The sequence below is a fragment of the Capra hircus genome, chromosome 17 (assembly GCF_001704415.2).
Source record: "Capra hircus breed San Clemente chromosome 17, ASM170441v1, whole genome shotgun sequence".
In the NCBI taxonomy this organism is placed as follows: domain Eukaryota; kingdom Metazoa; phylum Chordata; class Mammalia; order Artiodactyla; family Bovidae; genus Capra; species Capra hircus.
Genome location: NC_030824.1, coordinates 3,139,321 through 3,164,916, shown reverse-complemented (window position 1 = coordinate 3,164,916; position 25,596 = coordinate 3,139,321). Strand labels below are relative to the sequence as shown.

General features: G+C 36.5%; 1 protein-coding gene across 2 annotated transcripts in view; it reads right to left on the bottom strand.

The window, feature by feature from the left end:
- Window positions 1-25,596, bottom strand: part of TTC28 (tetratricopeptide repeat domain 28) — a 574,371-nt gene that overhangs the window by 532,088 nt on the left and 16,687 nt on the right. For both annotated transcript variants that reach the window (XM_018061050.1, XM_018061051.1), the window contains exon 2: window positions 20,784-21,062. In XM_018061050.1, coding sequence (XP_017916539.1) covers window positions 20,784-21,062 — 279 coding nt within the window. The remainder of the gene's footprint in view (window positions 1-20,783; window positions 21,063-25,596) is intronic.

Below are 25,596 nucleotides of genomic sequence, written 5' to 3'. Positions count from 1 at the left end.
CATGCCAATGCAGGAGATGTAAGAGTCATGGGTTCAATCTCTGGGTCGGGAAGATTCTCGGAGGAAGAAATGGCAACCCACTCCAGGATTCTTACCTGGAAAATCCCATGGACAGAGGAACCTGGCGGGCTATTGTCCTATACTCCACAGGGTCGCAGAGTCGGACATGACTATAACTTACCACATCAGTAATATCTGCTCCACAAAAATTACAAAGGCACAAGCACAGGCAAGATTCTGTATAGAACAAATTAACACTAAAATCAAAAACAAAACCACTTCTCTGTGACATTATATAGTTACAGAACTATGTGGAATTTACATGAAGAATCTTGTATCTCATTCTTTAAAAAGCTGTATTAAATTTGAGAATATGATCAAGAAAGTCATATTTATATATTTATAAAGCCATATTTATTTCCATCCCTGAATTGTACAAATTATCCTATAACTGCCTACACAAATCAAAAGTAAGAGGGTTTTATTATTTAGTAAGCAGGCAGTCAAGTTCAGTTGCTTACTGGTGTCCAACTCTTTGTGACCCCATGGACCCCATAGGTATCCTTACTCAAACTCATGCCCATCAAGTCGGTGATGCCACCCAACCATCTGTCGTCCCCTTCTCCTGCCTTCAATCTTTCCCAGCATCAGTGTCTTTTCCAATTAGTCAGTTCTTCATCAGGTGGCCAAAGTATTGGAGCTTCAGGTTCAGCATCCGTCCTTCTAATGAACATTTAGGACTGATATCTTTTAGGACTGACTGGTTTGATATCCTTGCAGTCCAAGGGACTCTCAGAAGTATCAATTCTTCAACACTCAACTTTCTTTATGGTCCAACTCTTACATCCGTACACAAACTACTGGAAAAATCATAGCTTTGACTAGACAGACCTTTGTTGGCAAAGTAATGTGTCTGCTTTTTAATATGCTCTCTAGGTTGGTCACAGCTTTTCTTCCAAAGAGCAAGTGTCTTTTAACTTCATGGCTGCAGTCACCATCTGCAGTGATTTTGGAGCCCAAGAAAATAAAGTGTGCCACTGTTTCCATTGTTTCCCCACCTATCTGCCATGAAGTGATGGGACTGAATGACATGACCTTCATTTTTTGAATGTTGAATTTTAAGCCATCTTTTTTACTCTCCTCTTTCACTGTCATCAAGAGGCTATTAAGTTCCTCTTCGCTTTCTACCATAAGGGTGGTGTCATCTGCACATCTGAGGTTATTGATATTTCTCCCGTCATTCTTGATTCCACTTGTGCTTCATCCAGCCCAGCATTTCACATGATGTACTCTGCATATAAGTTAAATAAACAGGGTGACAATTTACAGCCTTGACATGCTCCTTTCCCAATTTGGAAACAGTAGGCAGGCAAGGCATTCTCAAATTCTGAACCTCTGATAGCAGACCCTTTATAATCACCTTTCAAATTCCTCCCCCTTTTGAAAGGAATCCTTTGCTTATGACACTATTTGGTAAGCTTCTATCATCAGTTTGGCACAAAACATAAAGCCACACTAAAGGATTCTAATGGGATCCATAAAATGAATCACAATAATTCTGTCCATGAAGAGTTCAAATAACTGGGGGCTAGGGGGAGGGGAAGAGTTCTAGTTTCATGTCAATTAGAAAAAGGCTATGGTGAGATTTCAATGTGGTTATAAGTACCATAGGTATTAATAGAAAGGTCCTACTTCAATTAAATATCAACCCAGATTAAAAGTCACTTATTCTCCAGGTTTCTTTGCAACCAGAGCAACAAGCTGTCCTTCAAAATACGGCAAGGTGCAATTATCCAACTAATTTCAAATCTTTCAATCAATAAAAGAAACTATTAATTATGATACTTCATTTCTCCTTTTAACAAATATTTATTGAAGGACCACAATGTTCCAAACTCTGATTATTATGATCACCCAATAGAGTCTATATAACAGCCATAGAAATTTCATATAAAAATAATGGCATAATTAAACTTTCTAAATCTTTTAAAAATAACTTATATATACTTTGATAAATGCATTAACTAAATACAATAAAATTAGATGTTCAGTTCAGCTCAGTTCAGTCTCTCAGTCATGTCCGACTCTTTGCCACCCCATGAACCGCAGCACGCCAGGCCTCCCTGTCCATCACCAAGTGCCAGAGTCTATCCAAAGCCATGTCCATTGAGTCGGTGATGCCATCCAACCATCTCATTCTCTGTCGTCCCCTGCTCCTCCTGCCCTCAGCATCTTTCCCAGCATCAGAGTCTTTTCAGATGAGTCAGCTCTTCGCACCAGGTGGCCAAAGTATTGGAGTTTCAGCTTCAACATCAGTCCTTCCAATGAACACCCAGGACTGATCTCCTTTAGGATGGACTGGTTGGATCCATCCAAGGGACTCTCAAAGCATCTTCTCCAACACCACAGTTCAAAACCATCATTTCCTTGGTGCTCAGCTTTCTTTATAGTTCAACGCTCACATTCATACATGACTACCAGAAAAATCAAACTTTGACTAGACGGACCTTGTCTCTGCTTTTGAATATGCTATCTAGGTTGGTCATAACTTTCCTTCCAAGGAGTAAGCGTCTTTTAATTTCATGGCTGCAGTCACCATCTGCAGTGATTTTGGAGCCCCCAAAAATAGTCAGCCACTGTTTCCACTGTTTCCCCATCTATTTGCCATGAAGTGATGGGACCAGATGCCATGATGTTACTTTTCGGAATGTTGGGTTTTGAGCCAACTTTTTCCTTTCCTCTTTCACTTTCATCAAGAGGCTTTTTAGTTCCTCTTCACTTTCTGCCATAAGGGTGGTGTCATCTGCACATCTGAGGTTATTGATATTCCTCCCATCAATCTTGATTCCAGCCTGTACTTCTTCCAGCCCAGCATTTCTCATGATGTACTCTGCATATAAGTTAAATGAGCAGGGTCACAATATATAGCCTTGACATACTCCTTTTCCTATTTGGAACCAGTCTGTTGTTCCATGTCCACTTCTAACTGTTGCTTCCTGACCTGCATACAGGTTTCTCAAGAGGTACGTCAGGTGGTCTGGTATTCCCATCTCTTTCAGAATTTTCCACAGTTTATTGTGATCCACATAGTCAAAGGCTTTGGCATAGTCAATAAAGCAGAAATACATGTTTTTCTGGCACTCTCTTGCTTTTTCCATGATCCAGTGGATGTTGGCAATTTGATCTCTGGTTCCTCTGCCTTTTCTAAAACCAGCTTGAACATCAGGAAGTTCACGGTTCACGTATTGCTGAAGCCTGGCTTGGAGAATTTTGAGCATTACTTTACTAGCGTGTGAGATGAATGCAACTGTGCAGTAGTTTGAGCATTCTTTGTCTGGGGAGGCATTACAAATAGCTGTGAAAAGAAGAGAAGCGAAAAGCAAAGGAGAAACGGAAAGAAAAACTCTGAATGGAGAGTTCCAAAGAATAGCAAGAAGAGATAAGAAAGCCTTCCTCAGCAATCAATGCAAAGAAATAGAGGAAACCAACAGAATGGGAAAGACTAGAGATCTCTTCAAGAAAATTACAGATATAAAGGGACCATTTCATGCAAAGATGGGCTCAATAAAGGACAGAATGGTATGGACCTAACAGAGGCAAAAGATAAGAAGAAGAGGTGGCAAGAATACACAGAAGAACTGTACAAAAAGGATCTTCATGACCCAGATAATCATGATGATGTGATCACTCATCTAGAGCCAGACATCCTGGAATGTGAAGTCAAGTGGGCCTTAGAATCACTACAAAGAAAGCTAGTGGAGGTGATGGAATTCCAGTTGAGCTCTTTCAAATCCTGGAAGATGATGCTGTGAAAGTGCTGCACTCAATATGCCAGCAAATTCGGAAAACTCAGCAGTGGCCACAGGACTGGAAAAGGTCAGTTTTCATTCCAATCTCAAAGAAAGGCAATGCCAAAGAATGCTCAAACTACTGCACAATTGCACTCATCTCACATGCTAGTAAAGTAATGCTCAAAATTCTCCAAGCCAGGCTTCAGCAATATGTGAACCATGAACTTCCAAATGTTCAAGCTGGTTTTAGAAAAGGCAGAGGACCAGAGATCAAATTGCCAACATCCGCTGGATCATGGAAAAAGCAAGAGAGTGCCAGAAGAACATCTATTTCTGCTTTATTGACTATGCCAAAGCCTTTGACTGTGTGGATCACTGTAAACTGTGGAAAATTCTGAAAGAGATGGAAATACCAGACCACCTGACCTGCCTCTTGAGAAACCTGTATGCAGGTGAGGAAGCAAAAGTTAGAAGTGGACATGGAACAACAGACTGGTTCCAAATAGGAAAAGGAGTATGTCAAGGCTGTGTACTGTCACCCTGCTTATTTAACTTACATGCAGAGTACATCATGAGAAACGCTGGGCTGGAAGAAGCACAAGCTGGAATCAAGATTGATGGGAGAAATATCAATAACCTCAGATGTGCAGATGACACCACCCTTAAGGCAGAAAACGAAAAAGAACTAAAGAGCCTCTTGATGAAAGTGAAAGAGGAGAGTGAAAAAGATGGCTTAAAGCTCAACATTTAGAAACCTAAGATCATGGCATCTAGTCCCGTCACTTCATGGGAAATAGATGGGGAAACAGTGGAAACAATGTCAGACTTTATCTTTTTGGGCTCCAAAATCACTGCAGATGGTGATTGCAGCCATGAAATTAAAAGACGCTTGCTCCTTGGAACGAAAGTTATGACTAACCTAGATAGCATATTCAAAACCAGAGACATTACTTTGCCAACAAAGATCTGTCTAGTCAAGGCTATGGTTTTTCCGGTAGTCATGTATGGATGTGAGAGAGACTGTGAAGAAAGCTGAGCGCCGAAGAATTGATGCTTTTGAACTGTGGTGTTGGAGAAGACTCTTGAGAGTCCCTGGACTGCAAGAAGATCCAACCAGTCCATTCTAAAGGAGATCAGTCCTGGGTGTTCTTTGGAAGGAATGATGCTAAAGCTGAAACTCCAATACTTTGGCCACCTCACGCGAAGAGTTGACTCATTGGAACAGACTCTGATGCTGGGAGGGACTGGGGACAGGAGGAGAAGGGGACGACAGAGGATGAATGGCTGGATGGCATCACCAACTCGATGGACATGAGTTGGAATGAACTCTGGGAGTTGGTGATGGACAGGGAGGCCTAGCGTGCTGCAATTCATGGGGTCGCAGAGTTGGACACGACTGAGCAACTGAACTGAACTGATGTGAAAGTAAATGTTGGGGACAGAACCAAGGAAACACTTAACATTCTTTCCTCTTCTAATAATGAGATTAGATAATATGTATTGAATAGTTATCATTATACTTGAAAACTTAATCTGTTCAAAACACTGCACATATACCAATTCAATCCATCAAACTACTGAAAGGCAGAACAGTCTTAACTATAAACACAAGAGGGCGCACAAGACTGGTAAATTCATAAAACTGAACACAAGTTGCATTCTACTCAACCATCTGCAGCTCTTAAAACAGTCACATGGATTTACAAAGGATTCTTCATGCATGTAGTTGAGGCCAATTGCAATGAAAATATTCCCCTTTCTCAATATACTTTTGAGAAATCAAATCACTGCATCTCTTGATAACACTCCTATCCAAACAGACTTTAAACTTACATTTAATATCTCATCACTATGAGAAAGTATGACTTTTTTCCAAGGTATAGTTGCTTTACACTGCTGTGTCAGCCTCTACTGTCCAGTGAAATGAATCAGCCATACATATACCTATATATCCGCTCTGTTTTGGATTTCCTTCCCCTTTAGGTCACCACAGAGCACTGAGAAGAGTTCCCTACACAGTAAGTTCTTTTTAGTTACTTAGTATTCTACACACAGTAGTGGTGTCTTCCCTGGTGACACAGACAGTAAAGAATCCGCCTGCAATACAGGAGACCCAGGTTTGATCCCTGGGACAGGAAGATCCCCTTTAGAAGAGAATAACTGCCTACTCCAGTATTCTTCCCTGGAGAATTTCAGGGACAGAGGAGCCTGGCTACAGTCCATGGGACTGCCAAGTCGGATATGACTGAGCGACTAGTATACACATACACACAATGTATATATGCCAATCTCCCAATTCAACTCACCCCTCTTCCTTTCCCCTATGGTACCCATACAGTTGTTCTCTACATCTGTGCCTTTATTTCTGCTTTGCAAATAAGAACATCTAAACCATTCTTCTAGATTTCACATATATGCATTAATATACAATATCTTTTTTCTGACTTACTTCATTGTGTATAACAGTCTTTAGATACAACCACATCTCTACAAATAGCACAATTTTGTTCCTTTTTATGGCTGAGTAGTATGCCATTGTGTATGTATGTGCTCCAACTTCTTTATCCATTCTTCTGCTGACAGACATGCTTCCACATCCTGGTTATTTTCAATTGTGCTGCGATGAACACTGGAGTGCATGCGTCTTCTGGAACTATACTTTTCTCCAGTTATATGCCCAGGTGTGGGACTGCTGGGTCACATGTGCTTCTATTTTCAGTTTAAGCAACCCCACACCGTTCTCCACAGTGGCTGTACCAATTTACATTCCCACTGACAGTGTAAGGGGCTTCCCTTTTCTTCACACCCTCTCCAGCATTTATTGTCTGTAGATTTTTTGATGATAGCCATTCTGATCAGTATGAGGTGATATCTTATTGTAGTTTTGATTTGCATTTCTCTAATAATTAGTGATGTTGAGCACCTTTTCATGTGTGTGTTGGCCATCTGTATATCTTCTTTGGAGAAATGTCTACTTAGGTCTTCCACCCATTTTTTGATTCAGTTGTTTTTTTTTTTTTAATATTGAGCTGCAATGTATATTTTGGAAATTAATCCCTTGTCACTCTCTTCATTTGCAAATATCTTCTCCCATTCTGAAGGTTGTCTTTTTATGGTCCCCTTTGTTGGACAAAAGCTTTTAATTAGGTCCCATTTGCTCATTTTTGTTTTTACTTTCATTATTTTAAGAGGTGGGTCAAAAAAGATGTCAATGCAATTTGTCAAAGAGAATTCTGCCTATGTTTTCCTCTGAGAGTTTTACAGTGTCTGGCTTAACATTTAGGTGAAAGCATGACTGTTAATCAGAAGTTTATGCCACTTCATAATCTAACTTTCTCCTTGGAAAATCTACCATTTAGAAGCTAGCCAACTCTTATAATGCCTGTTTTCAACTAACTTAAAAGCTTCTCCATTTAATGACTAGAATCATAATAAACTTATCTATAGGAAATAAACCTCCAACTTTTAGAAACTGATGCAAATCTGTATCATACTAGTATCAGCTATTTAATTCTCAGGTAGTTAGTATTCTTTCTGTAACATTCTATTCCAAAATTGGCTGTGAATCGATTCTAAGTAATAGAATATGATTTCTTTAGTTCACTCACTCACTAAATAAGCTACCATGTAAGAAGTTTCTCTATGTGAATAAAACAGACTAAGATTACAGAGCCTACATGAAGGTACATAATCCAAAATAACTGCCAAGCATGTTCTGCCTACCCTAAGATTCACAGCAGATCATATTCTACACACACACACAGTTCTAGGCATGCAACTCTGTTCAGCTTTATATTGTCCTAATACAGGCTGTGACACATGAAATTACCCTGAATGCCAGTAGTTTCATATGTTGCCTACTTCCTACAGAGAAGAGACTTGAATATTATTTATCCCATACATATCATTACGTGAAAGTGAAGGTCGCTCAGTCGTGTCCGACTCTTTGTGACCCCATGGACTATACAGTCCATGGAATTCTCCAGGCCAGAATACTGGAGTGGGTAGCCTTTACCTTCTCAGGGGTTCTTCCCAACTCAGGAATCGAACTCAGGTCTCCCACATTGCAAGTGGATTCTTTAACAGCTGAGCCACAAGGGAAGCCAAGAATACTGGAGTGGGTAGCCTATCCCTTCTCCAGAGGATCTTCCCGACCCAGGAATCTAACCAGGGATTCCTGCATTGCAGGCGGGTTCTTTACCAACTGGGCTATGAGGGAAGCTCCATTATTAAGTGAATGAAACAAAAAAAGACAGATGAAACTGACTGCTAGGATCAAGAGTTAGGCAAAAAGTCCAAACCAGGCTAGGTAGTATGAGCAAAGCCTGACAATCCAGAACAAAGGATAAAAAATGTATTATTTTAGTCATCAAAAGTCAAGGAACAAACCAAGGGAATAACAATTAGAACCCAGAATCCAGTCAATTAAATAAGTTACTTGTAATGTAAGCACGTGGTACAGGCTTGGATACAACAGTCCATCTATCTGATCTAGATTCCTAATATACTTCTTTCTAGGTACTTAATTCTGAACCAGAGAGGGAAAGGTATTTATAAAAAATACTACCAGAGCATCCGTGAAATCTGAATAGGGTCTGCGGATTGGATAGCAGTATTGTATCAAAGGGTTGTACTGTGGTTATATTCAGTACTTGCTGAAGGGTTTAGGGGTAATGGGACATCATGTCCACAATTCATTCTCAAATGGTTCAGAAAACAACAGTAACAGTTATAGGAAAAGAGAATTATAAACCAAATATGGAAAAATGTTAGCAACTGGGGGATCCAGATGAGAGATATACAGGAGTTCTTTGAACTAATATCACAACTTCTCTGCATGTTTCCCATTATTTCAAAATTAAAAATATAAAACTAAGTAAGAAAATAAAATTTATAAATGCTTTGATAAGAGAAATATCTAAATTAATAAACACATGAAAATATTTCAAAATAAAAACGAAAGTAAATGAGATTCTTTGACAAAAGAGTATATTACATCTCAAAAAAAATCTGTTAATAAACACATGAAGCAATTCTAACTTCAATTCTTAAAAGCCTCACTGAATTTCAATTAACATGAAAAAACATTTCCCTCAAATTAATGAGAACATACTCGTTCCAAAGAATTCAAATGAAGGTAATAGTGTCAACATTCTAGAAAGCCATCTGAAGGTAAAATATTTTTTATGTTTTAAAATATAATAAATAATGCTTTTAGTAGTACTCTTCAAAACTAAAACAGTATAACCTCTTATAAGGGGGAAGGGGGGAAATCAGTAAATTTAATCAATGACTAGCTTTACTCAGTGACTTCCAGTGTTGCTAAAAAGTAACACAAATATAAGAAGAATTTTCCAATTCTGGTAGTAGTAATACCTTAATTTCAAAAAAAAGATTCTTTTTTTTTTTTTTTTTTACACATATTGGTCATCTAACAATCTTATCATTTAAAAAAAGGTTTTGGAAAAACACTTCCTTGCCATTGTTTGAGTTGCTTTCATAACTTTTAATCGGAAATGTTTCTTTGAGACTATTGAAAAATATTTTTCTGAAATGGCTGTGGAAACCCCTAAGTTAGTTTTTCTCTTTTCATTAACATAAAAAATGCTACCAACCCTTAATTACAGAACAAGAGAAACAGAAAAGTTGAGTGTCCTAATACATTTTGAATACTATCTCCCCAAAAGCGTACATCTACAGTCCAATCAGCTGTCAAGTATAAACGACAGTAAAATTTTCCCTTCATTTAAAACTATGCATTCCCTTTCCCTACTGATAAATTCGTGCCATCTAGGACCTGGGAGTGAAATTGTTACTTACCATATGTTTATAGCTTGGTCATTAGAACATTCTTGAAATGAATTATGACAAACAAACCTGAGATTTTAATAACTACGTTCCCATTTCCTGAATTTCCTTTACAGCAAGACTTCCCTTCTTGCCAGACTTCCTGAATCATTTCCTAAGGATAAAGTACCCATCTTAAAAGTACTTGGTTCTATCCCACGAAAGTCTGGTTTCCAAGGAGATGGTGTGTACTCTGCATTACCTCAGGCTCACATTTATGAGAAAAATTCCTCTCAGTAAAAACTGCAATTTTCATCTCAAATCAACAAGAATAAAATAAAAACTTAATGTAAACATAAGTAAATGACCGGTGAGCTTAAAACTCACTTCAGCAACAAATATAAAAAGCTACCAAGTAAATGGTAGCAACTAGAAAATATACTTTTGTCCATCATCTCTAGTCTTTTCTAGAACAAAGAAACAAAGACTACTTTGTGCCTTTTCATATGTACCCAAGAAAACACAAAAGCCCTCAACCACTCTACCTCATCTCTTACTAGAGACTTTTATCTTCTTCTTAAATAAAAAGTCAAAAATACTAAACTGGATTCATGTATGTGTGTATAGTTGTACATATATCATAAAATATCTCAAAATATTGAAATTGAATAAAAACGGTTAACTCTAGAACTGGAATGGAGGATAAGGAATGGAATGAGAGGAATATAATTTTTATTGTCTGAGATTTTTCTAAAAATAATTTTGAGTTACTTTTGTAATAAGAAAAATATGTATGTATGAACATATAACTTACAGATTAACCTATAATACCTGAAATATAGCTTCAATGGCATACAAATAATAAGCCTGTCATAAAATCATGTTTTAAGACATATGAGTTTAGGCTTCAGCACAGCTTGTCTTCTCTCTGCCATCCTGCCTCTTCCCCTCTTCCCTTCCAGGAGCATAAGGTTGCTCCTGGGCTACTCCCTAATAAACATCTTGCACACGGGGGGGGCGGGGGGGAAAGACATATGAAATAATAGCTTATATTAATAACAAGAAACCATGATAAACTGGTAACAACATTTGTTCTGGTAATCAACAGCATTAAAAGAAGAAACAGTTGACTGTGCTGGATTTCACATCTAGTAAATATAGAGACCACTTAACTTTAAGGCAAGTGTCACATTCTTCCTCTTTCCTGATTATCATTCCAACTGTCCACCAAAAACTTCGAATAACTAAAGTCTCACTTCCTTAAAAGCAGGAATGAAATTACGCAAAGAAATTAAGTAAGGAAGACAGTCTATTTTATTGTAAATATTTATTCTGAACTTAATATTTGACTCATAACTTTGATTTTAATGTCATGAGACAGAATGCACAGATATGGAAAAAACTGGAGTCAGGTAAATAGCATTTCTAATTCTGATTTTCTTCCTTACTCTGACTGTAGGCAAACTACTTAAATCTTTCTAAACTTAACTTTACCACCTATAACAGGTGGTTGTTATAAGTATCAGGCAGAGCTTTAGAATTATAACAATCAGCGAGTTTTTACAAAGCTTATGTCATGCCCCTCAGTTTCTTTCCATTCAACACCAGTAGTCTAGTCCAAATTAGCAGTATCATCGGTCTGCCTGCTTCTGCTTTCACTCTCCTACTTTCCATTTCTCTCACAATGGTCTTTTACATTTTTCCATAAAGAAATTATGAAGAAGCTCTTCCAAAATGGCATCATAAGACTTCCAAAAGTCTGCTTTTCCATAAAAACAGCAAGAACATTAGCAAAACTTTTCAAAATCAACTTCTTTGAACTCTGGAAATTAACCAACAACTTGCAGCAGCCCAAGAAGTGTTTCTTCAAGAAAAACAGCTGAGTCTCAAAGAACAAGTTTGTGAGGTTTTACCCTACACTATTTTTATCCTCTTCTCCCAACTATATGGTAGATGTGAAAACCAAGCAGTCTCTCAAACACAATACTTGTGAAAACCAGAAGCTTAGGAACCAATGGTGGGGGTAAAAACAGTTTGGAGTTTTCCAAGCACCCTATCCCTACCACTATCTGACTTGCTTGGCAGCTTCTTAAGAAACCTACAGTCTTAATACTTTATTTGACCAGACTCAGAGATAACTCAGTACAAACAGCCCTCCCCTCAGGGCATGTGTCAAACAAAATCAGTGACAATAGCTTAACATCACAGCTGCCTGAAGAAGAAATACAACTGCATAAACAAGATAAAGAAACATCTGGAAAATTAGATGTTCATAGGAGGCCCTGAAAAGCTCCAAAATATTCTTAGAAATCTAGGAATGTGAATGCCCAAGAAAGACCTGAGAATGATTCTAATCTCTTACCTCTGGCTGAACTTGAGGTTTTACACAAGCAGGAAGTGAAGGCTAAGACAGCGCTGCAAGTTGCCAGAATGTTCAAAATATGCCCCACACACAGAGAGCTCTTCATAGGCTGGGAGAATTATTGGTTCAAGGCATTTAAGGAACTTCTATGCAATCAACAGCTAGCCAGGCAGAAACTTCAGTGGCTACACATGACTTTAAAAAATTAGTCCAGGAAAGTCACTAACTCACAAAAGGCAACAACAACAATCAATAAGCCCAGGCCGGGGGACAAGGAATACTATGGTTTTCAAAGTTGCTACAATATGTATGTGTGCTAGGTCACTTCAGCTGTGTAGGACTCTTTGAGACCCTATGGACTGTAGCCCGCCAGGCTCTTCTGTCCATGGAATTCTCCAGGCAAGCATAATGGAGTGGGTTGCCATTTCCTCCTCGGGGGGGATCTCCCGACCTAGGGATTGTTTTCTGCATTGGCAGGTGGATTCTTTACCACTAGCGCCACCCAGGAAGGCCCTAGCTACAATATATTACTACTTAAAAAGTATATTTTTCAACAAAAAAATTATGAGATACATAAAGAAACAGGCAGGTATGGCCCATACACTGCCAAAAAAAAAAAAAAAAGCAGGCAATAGAATCTGTCCCTGAGGAAACCCAGATATCAGACTTAGGAGACAAAAAGTTTCAGCCAGCACTATAAACATATTCAAAGTTCTAAAGAAAACCATGTCTAAGGAATTTAAAAAAAATTAAAGGAAAGCCTGAGCACAATGTCTCACCAAAAACAGAATACCAATTAAGAAGTAGAAATTGTTTCATTTAAAAGACAATGGCATAAAGTAATAATTATAAGATTATGCTGAAAGACTTATAATATATAAAGATGTCATTTGTAGGACAACAAATAGCATAAAGGAAGGAGAGAGGAATGAAGCTATATCATAGCAAAGTTTCATATATTTTTGAAACTAAATTTATATAAATTCAAACTATATTGTTTTAAATAAAGATGTTAATTATAACTCCTAGGGCAACCATCGGGAAAATAACTAAATATATATATAGTAAAAATATATAAATATAAAAATATATATAGTAAAAAAAAAAACAAGGAAATAGAAATGGTACATAAGAAAACATTTAACATAAAAAAGGAAGTCATGCAGGAAGAGAACAGAAAAAAAGACACACAAAAAACAAATAAGACATTTAAAAAGTCATATACAAAACATATTTTTAAAAAGGTATAAACCCTACCTATTCAGCAGTTACATTAAATATAAATGAATTAGACACTACAATCAAAGGAGAGGGATTGGCAGAACAGATTGTTACTAAAAGACAAAACCATGATATAGTCATAGACTATCTACAAGACACTCATGTTAGTTTCAAAGTAACAAGTTGAAAGGAAAAGTATGGGGAAAGATATATCATGTAAGCAACAACCAAAATAGAAATGGTGCTATATTAAGATCAGACAAAATAGATTTACAGCAAAAATTGTTACTACAGACCAAGGATATTTTATGACAAAATGATCAATCTTTCAGAAAGACATAAAATCATATAAGTATTAACACCAAACAACAAAGCCCCCAAAATACATGAAACAAAACTAACAGAAGTAAAGGGAGAAAAAGAAAATTCAACAATGATAGTTAGGGACGTCAAAACTTCCAATAATGAACAGGACCACAGAAGACTTGAACAATACTATAAACTAATTAGACCTCAGTTCAGCTCAGTCGCTCAGTTGCGTCCAACGCTGCGACCCCATGAATCGCAGCATGCCAGGCCTCCCTGTCCATCACCAACTCCCAGAGTTCACTCAGACTCGCGTCCATCGAGTCAATGATGCCATCCAGCCATCTCATCCTCTGCCGTCCCCTTCTCCTCCTGCCTTCAGTCTTTCCCAGCATCAGGGTCTTTTCCAGTGAGTCAACTCTTCACATGAGGTGGCCAAAGTACTGGAATTTCAGCTTTAGCATCATTCCTTCCAAAGAAATCCCAGGGCTGGTTGGATCTCCTTGCAGTCCAAGGGACTCTCAAGAGTCTTCTCCAACACCACAGTTCAAAATCGTCAATTCTTCAGCGCTCAGCCTTCTTCACAGTCCAACTCTCACATCCATACATGACTACTGGAAAAACCATAGCCTTGACTACCTTTTGTTTTCCTAAAGCAGTGACAGACTTAATTTTGGGGGGTTTCAAAATCACTGCAGATGGTGACTGCAGCCATGAAATTAAAAGACGCATACCCCTTAGAAGAAAAGTTGTGACCAACCTAGACAGCATATTGAAAAGCAGACACATTACTTTGCCAACAAAGGTCCATCTAGTCAAAGCTATGTACTGGCTGAAGTATGGCTGATGGCTGGATGGCAACACTGACTTAATGGACATGAGTTTGAGTAAACTCTGCAAGTTGGCAACAGACAGGGAAGGTTGCAAAGAGTCAAACACAACTGAGAAACTGAACTGAACTGAATTTTTTAAAGTAAGAGTTGAGTTGGACCTATTCTATGTAGCCCAGTGGGGTTCCTTGGTGGCTCAGCTGGTAAAGAATCTGCCTGCAATGTGGGAGACCTGGGTTCGATCCCTGGATTGGGAAGATCCCCTGGAGAAGGAATCGGCTACTCACTCCAGTATTCTGGCCTGGAGAATTCCATACAGTCCATGGGGTCACAAAGAGTCAGACACGACTGAGCAACTTTCACTTATGTAGCCCAATAATAGTAGGTGCATGCTAAGTTGCTTCAGTCTAGTCCCACTCTTTGAGACCCCATGGCAGCAGGGACAAAAACCCCAAGCATAAAGCTTGGCATAAACAAAAAGAAAAGGGAAATGAGTGGATCAACAAGAACAGGTCTGTCAGCAGAATAGCAAGAAATAAATGGAGAAATGTGACAACTGAAAGCACTGGAGAGTAATGAGAAGCAGTGGATCCTGGAGGAAGAAAGCTGTGAAATGAGTTTCCACTTTCAGGGTACAGAGATGAAGTGCTGATGGCAAGTGAGCAGGACAAGAGTGCTGTCTCTTGGTAGTCTGTGGAATCAGACTACCGAAGCACAAAAAAGTCATAGTCTTTAGCCAAGGAAGAAGGGGATCTCAGAAGGAAAAGAGGCAGAAAAGGAATACACAAATTCTTCCTTCCAACATCTCTGGATAACCCTTGAGTTAACATGTATGAAGCAAGTTCAAAGCAATTCAACTAAAGACAATATCTGTATTGAAGCTGAAGCTTCAATTCAAGAAATAATGTAGTTTTATTCTAATCAAGAAAATTACTAGCCAAACAATATCATCAACAACCACTGAAAACAATGGCAAACTTACAAGAAAAAAAAATCAACTCAAAAAGATTTCAAATAAACCAATAAATAGCAGGAAAAGAGTAACAGAGACAAAAACAGAAATAAAATGGTAAAGGCAAAATCAATAGCATTGATGATCACATTAAATGTTAGTGGACAAAGATCCACTTAAGAGACAAAGACTGCCAAAACTGACTTAAAAAGCAAGACACAATTATATGCTATTCAAAAGAGATGAAGTTTAAATGTAAAAGCCGAGAGAGATTGAAAATATATAAATAGAAAAATATACATAAAGCAAAAAGTAAGCAGAAGACAGCTAGAGATAGATTTTAGGACCAAAATTAGTATACTAGAAATAAAGAGAAACCTTGCATAATAATAAAAGGATCAATTCCTCAAAAAGACATAATATTAATAAAAGTGTTTATGTTAAAACAGAGCTTCAAAACACATGAAGCAAAATTTGACAATCAATATTAAAGAGGGAAATCTCCAATTCCAAAATCTTAATAGGAGATTTTAACTTTATTCCAGCAATTGATGGAATAACTAGACCTAAATAAGTCAGCAAAGAGAAAGAAGATATGAACAACACTATCAATGGCAACCCACTCCAGTACTCTTGCCTGGAGAATCCCATGGAGGGAGGAGCCTGGTAGGCTACAGTCCATGGGGGAGCCAAGAGTCGGACACGACTGAGCAACTTCACTTCACATCAACTACCTTGACCTAGTTGATATTCATAGAGCTATACCTCACTACTGCAAAATACTCATTCTTTTCAACTGCTCAGAGTAGGTTAACCAAGATAAATCATATGCTGGCCATGAAACAAGCCTCAGTAAATTGAAAAGCAATAATATCATTCCAAGTATGTCCTTTAATAACAATGGAAATAGATTAGATATCAATAATAAGATAACTTTTAAAAACCCAAATATTAGGAACTGAAGTACAAACTTCATTAAATAACTCATGGATCAAAGAAGTAACCATAAGGAGGATTAGAAAACATTCTTAACATTATCATTATAATGAAAACATGTCAAAATTTGTGGGATACGGCAAAAGCAATGATTGGAGAGAACATTTTAGGTTTAAATGATTATATTAAAAAAGAAGAAAGATTTATGATCAATAGCCTAGGTCTTCCCTGGAGGGCAGTGGGACACTGCACTCTCAGTGCAGGGGACACAGGTTCCATCCCTGGTCTGGGAAGATTTCACATACTACCGAGAACTAAGCCCATGTACCACAGCTACTGAGCCCATGCTCTAGAGCCCTCCTGCCACAACTACAAAAGTCTGCACCCTTTAAAGCCCACACAGCTCAACTACTGAGCCTGTGTGCTACAACTACTGAAGCCCACGTGCCTAGAGGCTGTGCTCCACAACAAGAGAAACCACCACAATGAGGCCCATGCACCGCAACTAGAGAGTAGCCCCCACTTGCCACAACTAGAGAAAAGCCCAAGCCCGTGCAAAGCAACACACACCCAGCACAGCCAAAAAGAAACACAGAAAAAAATTTTTAATAAAATCAATGGCCTAACCTCCCATCTTAGGAAATGAAAAAGACAGAAAATTAAATAAAAAATACTTAGAAAGAAGAAAATAATAAAGAAAAGAAATTGATGAAAGAGAAAATGTACAATACTGAAAATCAATAAACCTAATAACTGACTGAACAGAAAGATGAACAAAATTGATAAATATCTAGGCAGACTAATGAAACAAAAGAGTACAAATTAACAACAGTGGGAATGAAAGAAAGGATACCATTATAGATCCTACAGAAATGAAAACAATAATAAAAGAATGTTATTAAGAATTTCATGCTGATAAATTTGCAACCTGGATTAAATGTAAAAATTAACTGAAAGAAACAAAATACCAAAACTAATCCAAGAAGAATTAGAAAATTTAAACGGCCTCATATCAAAGAAATTTAATCCATAATTAAAACCTTCCCACAAAGAAAAGTTAATGAAAAGATGGTCAATTCTACCAGACTCTAGAATAGACTGGTCAATTCTACCAAATACTTAAGGACAAAACAGCCTTTTTCCAGAAAACACAGGAAGAGGGAACACTTCAAAACTCATCATATGAGGCCAATAACATTCTGATACCAAAACCAGCAAAGACTTTACGAGAAAAGAAAACACAAATCAAAATTCCTTATAAACACAGATGCAAAAACTCTTGACAAAATTATAGCTAACTGTACCTAACAATATATAAAAATGGTATATATAATGACAAAGTGGTATTTATCCCATGACTGCAAGGCTGACTTAACATTCCAAAGTAAGTGAGAAAAAATATCATTTCAATAGATGAAGAAAACATGTGACAAAATTCAACACTCAATCATAACAGAAATTGAATGGAATATCCTCCACCCGATTAAGGGCATCATCATCAACAATACAAAGCTCATACCTTTGCACTAAGATCAGGAATGAGCAGAGGAAGTTTGCTCTCATCTTTTCTATTCATAATTGTACTGGATATCCTAACTGGTACAATGGCGCAAGGAAAAGAAATAAAAGGCAAAGGCCAAAAAAAAAAAGGAAGCAGCAAAATTGTCATTACCTGCAGACAATAAGATCATCCACAGAGAGAATCCAAAAAGCCCTACTAGACCTTAAAAGAAAATTCAACAGGGTCACACGACACACTTTTTCCTATACACTAGCAATTAAAATTGCTAAATGAAAAATTTTAAATACATTTGTAATAGCATCAAAATACAAAATACTTAGAAATAAAGTTAATAAAAGATGTGAAAGACCTGAACAGTGAAAGTGACAGAAAGTTGCAAAGAGAAATAAGATAAAAACTAAATAAACAGAGAGATATACCATATTCATGGACTGGAATGTTAAGACAGCAATTCTCTCCAAATTACTCTAAGAATTCAATGCAATCCCATTAGTTGCCTAGTAGATTTTTTTAAGAAATTGATGTTGATTCTACACTTGTATAAAAATGCAAAGACAGAGAATAGCAAAAACCTAGAAAAGGAATAAAGTTAGAAGATTCACAGTATCTAATGTCAAAACTTATAAAACTATAGTAATCAAAACAATGATTTTGATAAGGATAAATAATACATTAATGGAACAAAACAGTGCAGTAATATCCTCGCACTTTTACCGTCAAATGGTCTGTGGAAAAGGTGATATAGATAATTCAATGATGGAAACATAGTCTTTTCAACAAATGTACCTGGAACATGGTTATCTATATGGAAAATAAAGAAAGAAACCTTGATCCTTACCTCATTCAGTCCCTAAAATTAATTTGAAATGAATCACAGACCTAAAGGTAAAACCACAAAAATTCTAGAGGAAAAGAAAAACTTTACAACTTTCAGTAAGACAAATATTTCTTAAACCTGACACAGAAAGAATGACTATACGCACAGACAACAGCTAAGAGGCAGTTGGAGATAAACGTTTCAGAATGAGATTGGGTTTGTTTTCTGAGGGGATCTTATAGTGTTTTCGTCCATACTTCTTTTGAAGTCCATATCACACCAAAATCACTATTTCTTTCAGACAAAATAAATGAGAATAAAAAACTCTCCATCCAATCTCTGGAACCCTTGGATCTTAACATAAAAACTTAACTTTTACAGAGAGAGAAAGAGAAATTGGAAGGTATGTTTTACCACATCAAACTAGACAACAATGACAGTTGGAGAAAGATTTCAGAATGGATTATAATGAAAAAGCCCATCAAAAAAGTCAAAAAGAAAAGGAATTGATAAAAATTTACCAGACATATCTTTACAAGGGAGTAGAAATGAATCTTCTTTTATTAATGAGTATATTCCTAGAAAAGTATAAAAGCAAGTTTTTATCAAAGGAAACTTTTATGCAGTAGAAATTTCTTTATAAGTTAATATTATGAATCATATTATATAGAAAGACCCTTTCATGACTTCAGTAACAAACCCTAATTTATATTTTACATAATTCTAAATCTTGTTGCTTAAAGCCAAATATGGAGTTGAAATATTAATGAAAATTGTAAATATACAATAAACATACTTATCATAAGGGAAAAAAATCAGAGACTAAAATTGAGAGAAATTATCTTAAAAGTTGATCTCTCATCTATAATCATAAAAGTGCACTTTCCAGCCATTTTCTGTGCAAAAATCATAAGAAGTGGACATGAGAAAGTGGAAATGACACAGAAAAAGGGAAAAGATAAAAGTTTGAAGCTATTCACAAATAATAATATAAAATAAGTAGACCTCAATAAAGAAGGAATGAAGACACTTGATCTAAATTTAAGCACTCTATATTTATTGGGCTCATTGTATCATCACAGGTTTTAAAAAAGAAAGAAAAAGAGAGGATACAGACCAAGGTTTGCTAGAATAACTTACTAATTTGAACATTCAATAAAAATGCACAATCACAGCTGTTACACACAAAATACCAAGTATGTACAAGTAAAAAATTATCTCTAACTCTTAAATAACCTTAAAGATAGGTATTATCATTCCATTTATCTTAACCCCAGAGATGTTAAGAGACTTATCTAAAGCCATATTGTCATTAATAGAAGTGAAGGAATTTGAACCTAGGTCTGTCCTTTGAAAACAGCAATCTAACTCCCAAACAGTGTCATGTAACATTTTTTTAAAACAGATCTTGTTTCATTTACAGTGATTATAGTTGTAAAAGAAATCCTTTAGGGAATTACAGAATCCTAAACAACTTATAAGGTAGCAGCATTACCAGAAATTCCACTGACTAAAGCCAAAAATACCTACCAGAATTAAAGCAGAAAGCAACATGACTATGACATATCACTAATAAGACAGTAAGAATCATTTTTAAATTTCTAGGAAATTTCCACTAACATTTGTTAGTCCAACAGAAAGCCAAAAATAGAATGAAATGGGTTTGTAGTTCAATTAAAAAAAAAAATCTCAAACACTTTGATCATATCTTGAGAAAGCATTTCTAAAACTGGGTGTTAGAAAGTGAATAGGCACAATGAAAATAAAGTATATACCAAATAAAGATAACAACTCAAGCCTTAAACTATTCAAGGGAATACAGATAATTATACTGATTTATTAGGGAAAAAAAAGCTTCTCTGATCAACTACCATTCTGAAAACAAGCAGTTGTTGATAGAGAATAAAATTATTTTAAATTGAAGAAACACAATCATAATACCCCACCTGAAATATCAGTGCAAAAAAAGAGATATCCAAAACTTAGATAAATAACTAGAATGCATCCTATCAAGAAGCTACGTTGGAGTAAAAAAAAAATGTGTATCTCAAACACAAAGGAAAAGAATTAGACACAGAAAGCATACTTCCAAAGCATAAAAAAGGAAGGCATACACTAGCGTACCAGCTCAATGAAGCCAATTCCACATCTTGCTGAAGTACAGACTATTAAAATATTAATAACTGTACTCAGTCAATAAAATGTTACATTAAAATAAGAAAGCACAAAAAGTTCTGTGAAAGTAAAGGAAATTTCTACCTTTGGCCACTTGGGATTGAGAAGTCGAGCTTTGATTGCATCATCCAGTGCCTTGTCATACTGCTGGATTTTCATATAGGCTGCAGATCTATTGCTGTATAAGATACAGTTCTGAGGGTCAACAGCCAGGGCTTCATTGTACAGAACAATAGCTGTGTGGAAATCTCCATCATGACAGGCCTGATTACTCTGACGAACTTTCTCAACAAATTCAGCTTTGCTCAGCACTGGTCCATCAGGACTTCTCCGGCCAATAGTCTTAGCACCAAAGAGAGGAATCTACAAACAAAAAAACTTTGTGAGATAAAGTTCAGTTAATCCAGAGAGGTTCCTTGTTGAAATTTCAAAAGAATATGGACATTCTTCATAGTCTGCTTTATACTACAGTTAACTTTTATGCCCAGAAAGACAACACACTTTCCAAGAAGCAGCAAACATAGTACCTTAAATACATATGTATATATGTATCTGTTCTCCTATATACACATATAGTTACAAAAATACATATTTATATATGCATATATTTTTTGTTTGAGAGAATGAATAAACGAATAAATGCAAAAAATAATCAGGCTTTTCCTTGGCAATTTAAAGTTATACTAAGAAAAAAACAAAATGCAAACCAATGCAGACAATATGATCTCAATTATGTTAAGATGGCTGTATTTAGGAAATTAACAAAAGGAACAAGATCAAAATATCAACTATGCTAAGATATCTTTGGATACAAGATTATGAGTTATTTTCTTAAAATTTTCTTTTAACCCAATGTGATGTAATGAGCACATGTAAGTCTTAAATTTAAAAAAATAATAACCTTTTAAAAAATAAATTTTCATGTACCAAGGAATCTTTTTAGGCTGGCAAATTTGGTAACTATAATTTGCCTACCACCACATTTTTGGAGATCATCAAAAAGAAAAAAAAATCTGCTGTAAATTGTATCTTGGCAATTTAAGCCCTGTCTCTGACGTTGATTTTTCCAAATCACTAAGTTTTCTATGACTTTATAGCAGTGACCTTAAAACGAAAAGGAATAAATGAGTCAAATGTCATTCATTTTTAAAAAAGGAAAATTAGAAACTGCATTAGAATCCCAAGGGTAGATGCTTAAGACAGCAGTATCAAGACAAACAGTTTGCAATTTCAAGTAGGCTTGCCCTAAGTGAAATTGTAACAAAAAATTTAATTTCCTTCCTCATGTCTTCCTTTAAGACTCAGTCTAGTCCCTCCATTCAGAAGTGGACAGACCTAATAGGTAACAGATACAACAGGTACAAAAGTAACAGACTCCTCACAGAAGTAGTTGCATTAAAAAAGAACAGACTCCACAAAGAGGAAGAAGACAAAGCCAATCTCCCACAGAGGGAAGCAGATTTTTTCCTCTACTCAAAGGGATATCATATCCTAGCTTTCTAGGACAATTTAAAATTTCCTAGAAATTTCAAATATCAGCACCCAAATTATATCCCTCAAATTCCTCGTACGAATATAGAAATAGCCAATAATGTATACTCTGGTTAGGGTTCTGTTTCTGTTTTTTTTAATTATGATCATGAAACATACTGCTTGAAAGTGAATGGACTATGGAACACTGAGCAAATAACCAGGATTTTCCTGAAGAGTCTTGATTAATTTTTTAATGATTTCAGCCACACCAAACTAATGGATTAAAATAAGACATTTAACAATGTATAAGACATTTCATTTTGGGAAACAGGCATCATCATGACTCTACTTAAGGGCAGTACTATCCATAAATTATAGAACAAATTCAACATTTGAAAATTCAGGGGTACAACATAAAAAGAGCAGTAACAGTAACAGAAGTAAAATTCGTTAGGTTCACATGTGGCCTAAAAGTGAAAAAGACATAATCCTACTATTACAGCATTCCTTGCTTCTCAGGGTAATTTGGTTCTACTTCAAAATAGATAAGAATCAAATTAAGAAAAGAGTCTGCATTCTATTATCTCCATATACAGTAATACAAAGTAACATTTTCCAAAACATGTTCTAAGGAACCCGTAGGTCCTCAGGAGACTGGGATGAACAAAGTTAAATTAAGTTTCTTCTTTAGTGGAAGACACTTCAACAGTCCATGGAGTCCTCCAGGCCAAAACACTGGGGTGGGTAGCCTTTCCCTTCTCCAGGGATCTGTCCAACCCAGGGATCAAACCCAGGTCTCCCGCACAAGGGAAGCCCAAGAATACTGAAGTAGGTAGGCTGTCACTTCTCCAGCAGATCTTCCCTACCCAGGAATTAAACTGGGGTCTCCTGCATTGGAGGCAGATTCTTTACCACCTGAGCTATCAGGGAAGCCTGCTAAGAGTTATTTCACACATTGTAAATCTGATAGAGGAGATAGCTACAATACATAATAAGATCAAAGTATCTTTTCGGTGGAGTACCTAGCTGGACGAGAAAATGCTCGAAATACTGATGTAAACTATTAGATAATGCCTCTAAGAGAAAAGAAAAACATCATGAAAAAGTTAGTGCTACTGCAGAAAGATTATAAATACTAGAGAACTCCAACACCATCTTCACCACCAAATGCCCTCAAATGTAAGAGAAAAACACACTCTAGTAAATGTCCACAGAAGCATCTAATTTGTCAAAATATGCCTGAGTCTACTCAGCTGGTTACAATGTGGTCCTTAGGATGCTAAGAAAAGGCAATTTTTGTGTATGATTTTTTAAAAGAGATATAATTTCCCTTGTCCTTCTCTATCTTCTCTGCAATTGATAAATTTAGCAATACAGAGAGTTTTTTTTTTAAAGGTTTGCATGTATTTCTCAGATTATATAGTACCTGGAATAAATGGCCATATAAAATTCATAGACTAGTAGGGTGAATATACAGTACTACTCAAGAAGACCAAAAAAAACCAATGTTTTGAAATACCACTTAATTCCTCTGATATTCTTTCCTCACATATTTCATTAGGTATAGTTTATGAATGTCAACATCCGTTAACATTGTTGATGTTTTCTTCTGACCCTCTGATAGACTCATCTTAAAAGGACAGTAGCATCAATAACATATGGACCAAATTGACTCAGACCTATTCAGCCACATACAATTACTTAACATAGCTCCAGTCCTGCTATAAATTTTGACTATTCAAATGATATAAAAAATGCTTATCAGTTTTAAATATCTGCATGGAAAAAATTATTTTTAAAAAAGTAAAAAGATGAGTCACAAGTAGGTTAAAAATATATATTTGTAATACATGATAAAAAGCTAATTTGCTTACTATATAGTGAAAGAAAAGTAAAAGTCGCTCAGCCGTGTCTGACTCTTTGCAACCCCATGGACTGTAGTGGGGTAGCCTTTCCCTTCTCCAGGGCATCTTCCCAACCCAGGGATCAAACCAGGTCTTCCACATTGCAGGCAGATTCTTTAACAGCTGAGCCACAAGGGAAGCCCTTACTATTTAAAAATCTACAAATAAATTTTTTTTAAAAATCCAGTGGAAAAAGGTAAGAATATGCACAGGCAGATCATGAGAAAGGAAATTCATATGGCTTTTAATCATATTTTTTAATGTGTGGCTTCAATTATTTTAAAAGAAAATCAACCTGTGAAATATCACTTTTCACCTCTCCTACTAATGGGGGGAAAAATACATTTTAATGCTAAGAGGATAAAGAAAAAGTCCCACCCATACATTGCTGGTCGAAGTGCAAGCTGGTGTAATCATAGAACAATTTAGGAATATCTAAAAAGAAAAAATGTAAAAGATACACACCCTTCAAATTCTAGAAGTTTTTCCTACTTCTAGTAAATTAGACTTCAGATACATTAACCTATGTAAACAAAGCTATATATACCAGGATATTCATAATAGCATCATTTGTATGAGCAGAGCTCTTGGGTGAACAGGTGCATTGTCAATGAGCAGTACTATTTTGAAACAAATCTTTTTTTCTGAGCAATAGATTTCAACAGTGGGCTTAAAACAGTCAGTAAACCATGCTGTCAACAGATGTACTGTCATCCAGGTAGACAGATTTAGCATAATTCCTAAGTACCCTAGGATTTCTTGAATAGTGAATAGCATTGGCTTCAACTTAAAGTGACTAGCTGCATTAGCCCTTAATAAGAGTCAGCCTGTCCTTTGAAGCTTCAAAGTCAGGCACTGACTTCTCTGTAGGTATGAAAGTCCTAGATGGCATCTTCTTCCAACAGAAGGCTGTTTCATCTACACTGAAACTAACTCTGTTGTCTAGTGTAGCCATCTTCATTAATTACCTTAGTGAGGTCTTCTGATTAACTGGCTTCTATGTCAGCACTTGCTGTCTCCTAGTCCACTTTCCTGTTATGGAAACAGCTTCTTTCCTTAAACCTCATAAACCAACCTCTACTAACTTCAGTTTTTTCCCTGCAGCTTCCTCGCCTCTCTCAGCCTTCACAGTAGTAAAGAGAATTAGGGCCTTACTGCAGATTAGGCTTTGGCTTAAAGGAATGTTGTAGCTGGTTTGATCTTCTATCCAGACCCCTACAACTTTCTCCATGTCAGTAATAAGGCTGTTTCACTTCCTTATCTTTACATGTTCATTACAGTAGCACTTTTCTCCCCTGCAGGTTTAATAAATTTACCCCTTCAGTGCCTATTTGCAGTGCTCAGTATTCCTTCGAAATACCAGACAGACTTAGCAGTGGCCAACAATAAAGTTTAGACCTCCAAAGTTTAAAAGCTCAGGTCCTCTGAGCATTCTGTGTTACACTTGTCCAAAATTGGTGATTCTTTATAGTTGAAGAGCTTTAAAAGTACCAGTGAAAAAAGGTTTCTCCCCTTCAAGG